The sequence below is a fragment of the Ischnura elegans genome, chromosome 8 (assembly GCF_921293095.1).
Source record: "Ischnura elegans chromosome 8, ioIscEleg1.1, whole genome shotgun sequence".
Taxonomy (NCBI): Eukaryota; Metazoa; Arthropoda; class Insecta; order Odonata; family Coenagrionidae; genus Ischnura; species Ischnura elegans.
Window position 1 is genome coordinate 66898068 of NC_060253.1, and position 12557 is coordinate 66910624.

Below are 12557 nucleotides of genomic sequence, written 5' to 3' on the forward strand. Positions count from 1 at the left end.
AGTTCTTTCTACTTCTATAAAAAGATTTACTGTACTGACGTACAATATTCCAAGTCATTAAGTGCTTGAAATTATGATCAGACCACATAACCCTAATTGTTGAGTTACGTGAGGAGATGCTCTTTTGCCAAACTCAGTATATATGCATAAAATCCAGAGGACTCTATTTGGTAAAGCCTCAAAACTTACTCCAAATTTATGTGCCACAAATATGGAACAGTTCTATCAACAGGAACTTAAAATTCCACAAACTCTCCTCAAATATTTGAATTTCATCAAAGTTTAAAAGCTATTAAAAAAATGGATTGTTTCCCACATCAAGTCCCATAAGATTAAGTCCTTTAATCTTTTATCTGGGTATTTGAAATTTGACTACACTGTTTAAAAGAGGCAATAAAACTTACTATTGGAACTCTTGAGAGATTAACCCTTTCGAGACAGAGGAGTTCTCTCCTTAGCATGACTGCTGGACTGAGCCCCAAGAGACTCTTCTGTCCCCTCTGTATGGGGCATTTTTGTAGGACACTCGCTAAGAAGGGTCTCCCAGATAATCACACACTCTCAGCACCAACCTTCTTTGGCCATTCCCAGCAGGGATTCTGCATTATCTCAGACACCTAGGGTAGTTGGGCTCCCTCCTTACCAGGTTTACAATCTTACCAGTGACACTGGTTCGCAGTCAACTCACGCTTTGTTTATATGAATTCGCTATGTGGATAATTGTTGCTTGCACGCAAATTGCAGACTTTGAATTGAATTCCTAGTTTTATTCTGATAATTTTCAAATTCTGAACGAAGCTCTAAAGTCAATATTAACGGATTTAATGCATAAACAATTTCCATGTTGATGATTATACTGAAATCAAGATATAAGTTAAAATTTATCGCACAATTTCGTTGAAAAATTGTAAACGCTGCTCAAAAGACAAAAAATTTAATTGTAAGTTTATATTTTTTGAGAAAGGATCAAATATTTTTTTGAAAACTGACTGAATGAACAATTGTATGACTGCAGTACCTTACCACAAAGAAGGGCAATATAAGACAAGGGTTCAGGGAACCTGCTCCAAAATTTCAAGGGTACGGCCTAAGTACCGCTTTGTTAGGCTTTGAAACTAAGACTTGACGAACCCGTGGGCATCATAAAAGGGGGAGAGCAAGAAAATGTATATTTTCGGCATTCGTTCGTCTGTGTATGAAAATCTCCAATAGCAGCGAAAGGATTAACATCTCCCACTATCAAACATATAAAAATGAGAGCAATCAAACCATCGGGTTCATAAGTATGCAAGCATTGCACAATTTACTCACAATATGCACCATTACTGACTCACCTGAGGTAATGCAGATCACTAATTTGCTTCATGCAGAGCCAACAAAACTCAGCTCCACACACTGCACATGTCATGTGATTACAGGACCCATCATCCATCTTCACTATTAAAACTTGGCAACGGGGACATGGCTTAATGTCATCTCCTGTTAAAAGAGAAGGTTAATTAGTTTTATAACCAAAAGTTCTCAATTCATTGAAAAATCATACCATCACCAACAAAAGTAATTATCCATTATATCAACATTTTTTTTCAGTTCCGGAATGAGAAAGAGGGACGGCCAAATGTATTAACACTTTGAGAGCCGGCTGCTACTTTTAAAGCCCTACTGAAAAATCCAGCCATTTTTACTATGTTCGTACAGTTTTTAAAACATTAGCATCAAAAATACATTTATATTGATGTGGATTTCAATAAAAATGGACTTTGCTCTTCTTTATGTATGAGTTGAATAACATTTATTGCTAATTTTTAAATATATAATTCTTATTGGAACTCTTGAGAGATTAACCCTTTCGAGACAGAGGAGTTCTCTCCTTAGCATGACTGCTGGACTGAGCCCCAAGAGACTCTTCTGTCCCCTCTGTATGGGGACAGAATATAACGATGAAAACCTACTGTTTTTGAAAAATAAAACAGTCGCAACAAATGCTGTACCGCCGTAACATGCATAATAATTTTTTTAATACGCTCAATTTGAACTATTCAAAGAATGGAAATCATAAAAAAGCATTGTTCCAAGCAAAGCATTATAAATCCTGGATAATGAAAAGGGTCAATGCACCCTCAACGAACAGTCCATTGGCCCAAAGAATTTTCACACTAAGTGGCCTAAGATGAGGATGCCGGTAGCTACAGAGGACTTTTCGTCCTCAAGACATAAAGTGAACTCTTTTTCCATCGAGCAGTTGATTTTTGAAAAAACAGAACCCCTAAGCAGTAATCTGGAAAAGTACCACGGGCGAAATATTACGGCTTCACGCATACAAAGCCAATTAAATGGAAAGACGTAATATTACGTCCATGGCAATCCTCAGAAGGATTGGCAGGACGTAATATTACGTCCATGGCACGCATAGTGTTAACATAATGCCTTCACCAGATTGTCACTTATACGTTGTTTACTGGTAATTATAACCATAATACAATGTGAGCAGAGAAGAAAATCTTTGATCTACACATGTTAGAAGGAAAATACGATGATTTGAAGGCCAAAATGTATGATGCAACAGCTGAAAATAAATGAGTATACCTGGAACTTGCACAGGTTAGTCACAACTGTTGCATCTCTTCTATGATGAATATAAAAAATAACATAACATTTAAAAATTCCTTTACTTCAGTTTGAAACACTAACATCAAAGTTAGTGATGAAATTATAATCTCTCAACCATAGAAAACAAGAGCATTGAAACTTTATCAAAATGCTTACATCCAGAAAATGAAATATGAACCAGATGACAACCAAAGAATATTTTCAAAGACATAAATGTTTTCAAATACATTTCAAGCAGTCAATGGATGAAAAAAGCACATTTGTACGTATGAATCGAAATATTTTTTGAATCATTCATTTTCAAAAGAGAATGAAAACAATAAATGTGAACGAAAGAAAAGATAAGAGATGCCATTAAACCCGAATACGGGCAAGGCATTTCTTCAAAGCGATAGAAAATCAAAATAAATTTGACTCCTGATGAAAATGTAGTCAACCTATCTCTTGACTATATGCATAAATTAAAGGCAACAAGGCTATCACACATGGCAGCAAACTATGGTATTTCTACATAGTAGGTTGTAATTTGTTTCATTCTGATGCATATAAGGCAATGAAGATTATCAAAAATGGAGTAAGAAAACATTGGCATAGATTCTGTCAATAGCTGATAACCTTCAATAATTTAAGGGATGCAGTGGCTAAGCTATAATAGGGCCATGACATTACAGTCAGGGTAGTGACCTGTGGGCTTAAGGTTTATCAGGGACCAGAAGATTAAAACCATTAGGAAAAAAACAGCAGATAAAAATAGCTAAATAAAAATATAAATAATTTCTGTAAAATTGCAAGCATAGATAATAAAAGCCATATTTCAGGCTTTATCCATATCTACCAGGAATTTTCCTGAAAAGTCTGAAATCTGGCAAAACGGTGGCTTTTCTCTCAAAAATTTAATTTTCATGAGGGAATTCGTTTTGTGGAAAGCTGTGGTTTTCTCATCAAAATTTAATATTGTTACAATCCAAGTTCATCCAAGAAAGTCACAGTAAACTAATAAAAGATTATTATACAATCCTAGTCAATGAAAACACAACACTCAAAGCAATTCTTTGTTAAAACTTTCATGGGTAATCGTGATGTAAGTCAAAAAACTTATTCTGCTATGTCAATTTTTGGGTGGCCCTGATTTTTCCAGACCTATGCTGGCTGCTTTTTCAAGAGAAACTGTTCAACACCCAAGGTATTGAGGGAAAGCAACTTCCATTGATCCCCCATCAGGCACAATGGATATGACAGGCACCAATTTTTTTTCTGCGCCAATTTTTCCGTTTTTATTTCTGCGCACCACTAGGCAGCATAGACCCGTGCTTACAGTAGCATTTTGTTTTGAAATGCTCTATGAAGCCTATCACTTTTCGTAGTAATGCCGACAGAACAGCTGCATATTTTTTAGCATAATTAACCTGTCAACGCCCACGGGTGCCATATGGCACGCAGTGCAGTGCTGAGCCAATACTCCTGCAATGCATTTAATATGTGAATTCTTGCGTACATTTCAGTGCACATACTTAGTTGTAGGTTTCCTCTATTATTCAGTCAGTTTGAATTTTGTTCATTGTGTTGAGCTCATATGTATCATATTTTATAAAAGTGAAAGATGTGTGATTTTAAAAAAAACTTGAGCGCTGATGGGTTTTCAGCAAAGTAATGGCACAATAAAATTAAATAAAGGCATTGTTAGATAAATAAGATAACAAAATAAGAAACACTGATCTTATACAATTCAAATGCTAAAATAAATGACACATACCGTATTTGCACGAATCTAAGACGAGGTTTTTTTCCCTCGCAACTCCTGCGGAAAAGAGGGTTCGTCTTAGAATCGGATGCAAAATTTTTGACGTCAAGCGGGTTGCATAATTTACGTCGGAAAAATTATGGACGCCTGAGGTTGCCACCTAATAGCAATACAACGACAAATCAACGTCAAAAATAGCTTAACAGTAATTTAGCATATTTAATTTTGCGTTCAAGTAAAAAAAATCCATTTTTGGGTAGCAGGCAAAGATTCGGCGCGTGCCGATCAGTCGTCGGGTGCACTTCTGCCGAGTCCGCGAGATAGCCTGCTTTACCCTGGGTTCGGCTCCATTCAAGTTAAAGCTCGATCAACTCTAAAAATGTTCGTGTGATTGGTTACAATTTACCTAAATTGTAACGTTAAAGCCTCAATGCCGTATTGGGATAAACTGCTACAAAGTCGTCGCATTTTTCTCAGAGCAACGGTAAGATGGCAACATGATTTGCCTCTGATTAGAGAAATCGATTTAGTTGTGATTCCGTGCCTTTCAGAGTATTACGATGGCAGAGAAAAGAAATTATTACACTGCCGCTTTCAAAAGAAAAGTTATTCAGTGGAACTCCGATCTATCGTACCCGTATTGATCATTTTTCCGCATTCATCGTTCGCCGTTTCTGGTCACAAATAAGGTTCCATATAGACGATGTAATTTTTTCCCGCATCTCAAAAGTATCGTTTTTACCGCATTGATTGTTTGAAGATCGTGGTCCCGACGTATAATTTTCCTACATCCATCTTTTGACGAAAATGAGACGAAATAAATATAATGTGTCATTTATGGCTAATAACTACAGGCACCTAGATTAAATATTCCCCACGAAATGAAATTACCATTGGGAGAAGCTAAAAGCCTTGGGGTAGTAGCATAAGCGCATTTCCCAAGATCTGCTATCCACCTCCATACATCTCTCGCCTCCCCCCTCTGACGCTTTCCTCTTCTCCAAAATCAAACAAAATGTCCCAGCTAGCGCAGGGATCGTATTACGAAGACCTTAGCTTCGAAAAAAATATCAAGTTACACGAGAAAAATATGAACGCTTTTCACGCTCCCCCTTTTCTCACCCACTGACCTTTTTCAGCGTACCTGGTTCAAAGTTCCCAGTTTCTGGAGGTCAACCGCTGCATGAATCACCTATTAGCTCAAAAGGTGTCTAACAATGAATTTCGGTAATTGGTATTATACTTTTATTAGGCTGGAATATTTGCAATGTACTCGTAATTAGAAAATAGAACGAGACCAAACACGACGTATTTCTAACGTTATTTAAGCATTTTTAAGCTAGGAACTAGTTGGAAAAATACGAAGGTGATTTTTGGCGAAACTCGATATCCTCGTTGCTGAGCTTCTCGGCAGTTAATGCGGCATTTTTTCCGAAAACAGGATTTCAGGTTATTATCAGTTATCAATTTACGAGTTATACCATAAGTCTCACTTGTCAGAGTTACTGAGGAAGGGATATCTTCTCAGGATATTTTGTTCCTCCCTACTAACAATCCGAATTCATTCGCCCATCTGACGCTACGCTAATTAGAGAAGAATGGGTAAGTTGCCCTATCTTTGGGACAAAAAATTTCATGACGCAGTCATATGGTCATGCTTCACCCCCTGCAGTATGCTCTGCGTACGCCGAACGCGATAGCATAGCTCGTACGAGTGGTTACCTACTTTCCAGGGTGGCTTGCCTTCATACCACGGAGTGTTTTCCGTGTGGGTTTAATAAAGTCAGGTTTCATTTTCACTAGTTTAATTTTATTCGTCTTCGGACCATGGCCCCACCGAAGAAACTATTAGTCGAATCAACAATAAGACCTAAGTGTCTCGATTAAGTACCACAATTCCTGTCATTACGCGCCAAAAATCCTGCGTTTCCTGGGACATAGGCAACATAGCCAAACATTCGCGCATTGATTGTTTTCCCCTAGAAAATTTTTTTTCCCATAGTGGAGTTCCAAAAAAGGGGGGGTCGTCTTAGAATCGTGTTCGTCTTAGATTCGTGCAAATACGGTAATAATACTTTATAGCCAAAAGAGCACGTTAAATCGCACATTGCTGGATCGGTCCAGGCCGTATGACGGAGTGTAAAGGGGTGTATACAAAGCAAATAAGGCATCATTTACATGTTCCTTTACACTAATAATGGTGCTTTAAACTTTAAAGGTGTACCAATGAGCTATGCGAAGAGTTAATAATGTTTTTCCACATCTGCGCCCGTCAGGCACATTGCCCCTGAACTCAGCAATTCCAATATTTTGCCTGACGGAAGGTTAAACAAGGAAATCTGGACAAGACAATGAGAGGATACTCACTATGATGGTGGTGACTGTGATGACCCCTCTCCGAATCCATACCAAAGGATGCAGACGAGGAGGAATGGACGCGGTGGTGAGGAGATGTGGATGAAGATGCCGGGATTGGCCCAGGACCGTGGGATGAAGAGGCCCCCGAAGAAGAAGATGCGGCTGATGAGGATGACTGTCCTGCTGATGAAGTGGTGGAGGGGTTGTTTGCACCGTGGTGGTGATGATGTGAATGGTGATGGTGAGGGTGGAAATGGAGATACGACGGTGACTGGGATCGCTCTAATCTTGCTGCATCACAGGTTTGATCAGGGTGCCACGGTGCTTTGCAATGATAGCAGAAATGAGCACCACATCCAGGACGTTCACATTTCAGCCTCGGACAAGATGCACAGCCAGATGCTATCACTGCAAACCTAAGGGAGGAGAGATAACACACTTTTATTAGCTAAAATGGCAACACTGAAAAAGAAAAATATCCTCCAAAATACAAACATCCACTTATTTATTTATTTTCCAACCAAAATCTTTGTGAGAGTCCCTCATAGAAATTCCAGAAGAGCAAGGTGGCCTAGGGCAAGGAACTGGTCCCACTATCATGAATGTACAATCTTCACTAGTCCGTAGCTTGCAAGGAAGGTATTTGAAAACAGGGTCTCACAATTCAATAAATTTTGTACACTTGCAGTCCATTGGATTCTGTCCACAAATCACCCACCATATGGAGTTATTTAATCAATAGTTTAAACAAGAAAGGCATTTAAACAATGGCAGCTCTAATCTATATCCTTCTGAAATCCTATACTTCACAGTCGTCAGTGCTCCAGCATCTACGGTGCCCGACTCTTGTGCAGGGGGCACTAGTTTGAGACCCACTTGCAGAAATTTTTCCTTCACCTCTTTTCCGGTTCCTGCCAAAGAAACCTACTGTGCACCATTCCATTAATGGTGTTTTCCTCAAAACTTTAATTTTATGAGGGACTTCGTTTAGCATGAATGGTCTTGTCAATATTTTCTGATTCACTATCAAATTTAATAATGTAATCATCCAAGTTTTTTTTCTAGCAATGAGTCAAACAAAAATAATTTTTATGCACTATTAAGTGTACGCTTTCTAAGCGAAGCAGGTGATAAATTGGATTTTTTTAAACTTTGAATATGTATAACAATTGGCGATTAATTAATCATCTATCAGATATGACGTTTCCTTTGCTGAATATGAAATAAATACAATTGGAACTAAAATTTATTAAGTTTTGCTCCTTATGTATTTGCTTTGGATTTAACTCTGCGTTATTGAAAAAATGTGAATTTCAATGGTTACGAGAATATGACTTTCAATGGTCAAGGTTTTGCACGTGTCCTGCAAATAATATATGAGTGAGCATAATGTAAAATGCCTTAGGTAATCAGTTAGTATTGTCGTTGCAGGATAGTGACAGTAAGGAGGAAAAGGGATCCGTAGAACAAGTTAGGGCAGAAGCTTTAGCTAGAATAGCAGTGGTCCAAGGGAGGCAAAAGCAAAGGTATGACGCGTGCCATAAAATACCCCGAAAATATCAGCAAGGAGATTTAGTGCTAGTGGAAAGGGAAGCCCAATCGACTGGGACTTCGAGGAAGATAGCACCAAAGTTTAAGGGTCCATATCAGGTAGTCGAAGTGTTGCCAAGGGACAGGTACCTCCTACGTGACATCCCCGGTGCAAAACGCACTCAAAGACCCTTCAACTCTGTGTTTAGCTCCGATCGCATGAGACCCTGGTGTTGCCCCCCCTTGAATGCAGAAGAAGAAGATGACGACCCCCCCTTGAATGCAGAAGAAGAAGATGACGACCCCCCCTTGAATGCAGAAGAAGAAGATGACGACCCCCCCTTGAATGCAGAAGAAGAAGATGACTCCTCCCCCTTGAACGCAGAAGAAGAAGATGACGGCAAGGTGGTCAACCCAAGCACCCTGACAGTCTGGCAGAGGACCGAGGGCGGTCCTGGGGTCAGGAAAGGCCGACTGTTACGCCGCCAGGCGGTGTGTCCCCCCCCGGGAGATGCTGCCCCCTGAGGGAGTGACCGTGAACCAACAGAGGTGGCTCAAGGGGACGCGTTGGGATGCGTCGAGAAGCCGTAAGGACAGTTGAGTTGAGTGAAGTCAAGTGTGCGGAGGGGCACGGAGAGTGTCTGGGCTGGAGAGTCCTGTTTGTATAAGTGTGAAGAATAAAGTGTCATAGAGGTAGAAGTGAGCGAGAATCATTTCGAGAGCAACCAAAGGTGACACACACGCTCCCCTTTTAACACTATGTTATGTCACCTGAAAATAAATGCCTTGACGGCAAAAGCATAGCTTCCACCAATGGCAAAAATCTTTAAATATTGGAGGGACTATGAAAAGTATAAAAATTTGAGGGAACTCAAAAGAGAGTTCTTAATCTCAGCAATGTCAAGAGCATTCTCTGAAAGACTATTCAGCACATCAGGAATCATAGTTGATAAAATATGGAATAACTGTAAGTAAAGCCTGAATCACACGATCATTTTTTTTCGTCGCGAAAGTGATCACCATCGAGATCACTTTTCCCGTCACGAAAAGCAATCGCTCTAGTGATCATTTTTCTGAATCACACGGTCACTCACGCCGTCGCTTTTCGCATCATTTCCAATATCACAGCTCGTTGTCATAGGACCCACATCACGAAATTATGTAGCGTGTTTGTTTATTTATGTCGTTCCCACAATTGTCAAACGTTGCGCTGCAATCGCTCCATAGGGGAATGCGTTCCGATTGGCTGATATGGGGTTTTAGTGACGGTTTTAGCGATGGAAAAAGCGACTGGACAAGTGATGAAAAATAGCGATGGGATTCCTCATCGCGAAAAACAATTGCCGCCAATGATCATTTTGCGCAGTGATCGCGATAGTGATCACTTTCGCGACGAAAAAAAATGATCGTGTGATTCAGGCTTAATGAAAAACTGGACCCAGAGATGCCAATTTGCCTTAATAAACACCTCGATTGAAGATTTTCAATTTTTTGGAGGCCCAAAATTTTCTTTTCATAGTTTGAATGTATCTTCTTAAAAATATACAATATTTTAAAATGAGCATTCATAAATTCATTCCTTACTGCATGAATGTATGAAATTAAACTAAAGCTTACAGCTGCTCTTTTCAAGTATTGCTTCATTTTTCTTTGAATTAGAATGGTAATTTATTAGGAAGATTCAAAAGATTTGAAATTCAAGTAATCAAGAACCTTTTGAAATTTGGAAGTAAAGAAACAATTTATTAGAACCTACATCTGGAGTATGCTCCTATACGGAAGTGAGGCATGGACAATGACCGCAGTGGAGAAAGCAAGGATAGAGGCCTTTGAAATGTGGTGCTACAGAAGAATGATGAAAATCAAATGGATCGACCGAGTTAGTAACGAGGAAGTCCTAAGAAGGGTAGGAGAGAAGAGAAGCCTCATAAAAACCTTAATAAGAAGACGGAACAACCTTATAGGCCATATCTTGAGACATGATGGCCTGATGAAGACAATCGTCGAAGGACAAGTGGAAGGCAAGAATGGAAAAGGAAGACCTCGAACAAAATATATGGAATAAGTAAAGAGAGATGTGAAAGAGAAGAAATACGTAGGTGTGAAAAGATTAACTGATAGGAGAACTGAGTGGAGAGCTGCGTCAAACCAATCCTAGGATTGTTGACCAGTGATGATGATTCAATACCAGAAAATACAGGATTCGTTCCATTTCTAATAATTTTATAACTCCTAATACAAATTTATCGGCATGAATAAAGTTAGTTTTGTATTCCTCTTCCCCGCCAATGGGTTCACTTAACAAAAAAAGGAAATGGGATACTATTAATTGTTTGGCAGCAGGAAAAAAATGTGTTCAATGTTTTTTGTGGGATTATTTGTTTTCATCTGGTTAAAATTACTTGTTTCACAACCAAGGCATTACACAGTAATGAAATAATGATGTGCCTCTCCCAAGGTGACTAAAGAGAGATCTTTTGATCATCCTGGGGATCTCTGATAAGGTAAACTGCCAATTGCCTGACTACAAGTAGCACAAGTTAGGCAGAATAAGGGAAATCACCAAATTATTGTACTTACCCACAGTCAGGAGCAGGACACCATCGAGTGTCGGGATCCACAGCCAAAACTCGACGGACCATAAAGTCCTCATATTTTTCATACAAAGCCCTATCATTGAGGATCATACGGATGTCTGGAATTGAAAGAACATATATTTAGAAAATAAGAAATTATACCGAAAAAATATTTTTTCAAAAACAGTAATTGAATAACTGATCATCGTTTGTCGAGAAATTATAGCATCTTCATATTTATGAATAAGGAATATCTGTGACTAAAAATGTTACTAAGTTATTCAATGTGAAAAATAATTTCCCAACTTTAAAATAGAAAGCTCTCTTCACTCCCTCACCCAAAGACGTAAAATGCATTGTTGGTGGGCTAACATTAAAAATTTTTATTCTGTCCATCATAAGAAAGAAAAAAAAATAATCCTCATGAAAAATGAAGATTCAATCATTGTGTGAGGTGGTGATAAATATTCTGCAACTTTGCTGAATGTTGACACATTGGTAATTGCTAGAGACGGCAAATAGAAATAAAATGCTAAGAAAAATGTACTTTCAAACAAACTACATACAACCAGGGATTGAATGTCATTAGATTGAGGGAGCAAAGAATAGCTTTTCCCTTTTAAACTCTTTCCCCTCATATTAATCTCCTCCCTTTCCAATGAATTTATTGCTAAAATAAATTCAGGCCGTATCCCAATACCAGAGGGTGTACCCTGCACCCTGTGCCCCATCCACCCTTGGGAAATTTTCTGCCCTTCGTTATCTTTCAACCGAAGCTAGTGCCAAGGAAGAAATTAAAATTACTCAACAGGATTAACTTGTTCAGATGACACAAATACACACACCATTGCCACAACGGCAGCCATCACAGAACGGACATTTGTCTGAATATTGCAATTTATACCTTATAATTATTATGAAAACTTCCATTAATTTGTTAAACAACATTCACTTAAACAGGCATGTACATTCTTAGGTAATTATACATCCTGCTGGCATGGTTATCTCCGATCCTTCCACTGCCTCGACCACCAAAGGGCACCTTTCTCGTACCCTTCACTCCTCATGCCCTCCAAACCCTAGCACAACGCATATTGGGACAACCCTTCCCTGACGTCACTTCCTGAACGTGACGTCACCAAGGGCACGAAGGGTGCATAACCGTGGATTGAGACACGGCCTCAGTAATAGATAGGATTCATTAATACTCACCATTGGGATGCATTGGTTCTGAGCATTGGGGACATGCTACAGCCACACGGGACTCAGATATTTCGATTCGGAGGTATCTCTGGAAACAGTCATAACAGGACCTGTGCATACATGTGCCAAGGCAGGGAAAATACTCGGGGGGCAACTCGGAGAGGCAAAGTGGACATTCCACCTCCCTCACACTTCCATCCTCATTCAAATTGACTTCAACCATCCCTCCCCCAGACTCTTCGTCCTCCACCTGTAGAAAAGATGACGCATCCTCTACCAAGGACACACCTTTACTCTTTGTGGCGTTTGGAGCTTTTGACTTGGCATCCTGCAAATAAAATGGAGAAATTCATATCAATTGTAATTAACCAAGGATCACATCAGCTGCCGTCTGGCCAGGTTGGCAATCACCAAGGACCCCCACAACCATCGTGTCTATTGTCAAGCATACATAAAAGGTGTAATTGAAAAGATTCTTGAACCAAAGTTTTTTTGCAATTTTAAAATTCTATATTTTCATTATTTGCATTATTTACAAT

General features: G+C 39.2%; 1 protein-coding gene across 5 annotated transcripts in view; it reads right to left on the reverse strand.

Moving 5' to 3' along the window:
- The window catches only part of LOC124164204 (E3 ubiquitin-protein ligase RNF19B-like), a 324394-nt gene that overhangs the window by 109099 nt on the left and 202738 nt on the right, over positions 1–12557 (reverse strand). For all 5 annotated transcript variants that reach the window (XM_046541432.1, XM_046541427.1, XM_046541429.1 and 2 more), the window contains 4 exons: positions 12028–12346; positions 10820–10934; positions 6719–7125; positions 1335–1479 (listed from right to left, as the gene is read on the reverse strand). In XM_046541432.1, the coding sequence (XP_046397388.1) occupies positions 1335–1479; positions 6719–7125; positions 10820–10934; positions 12028–12346 (986 nt within the window). The remainder of the gene's footprint in view (positions 1–1334; positions 1480–6718; positions 7126–10819; positions 10935–12027; positions 12347–12557) is intronic.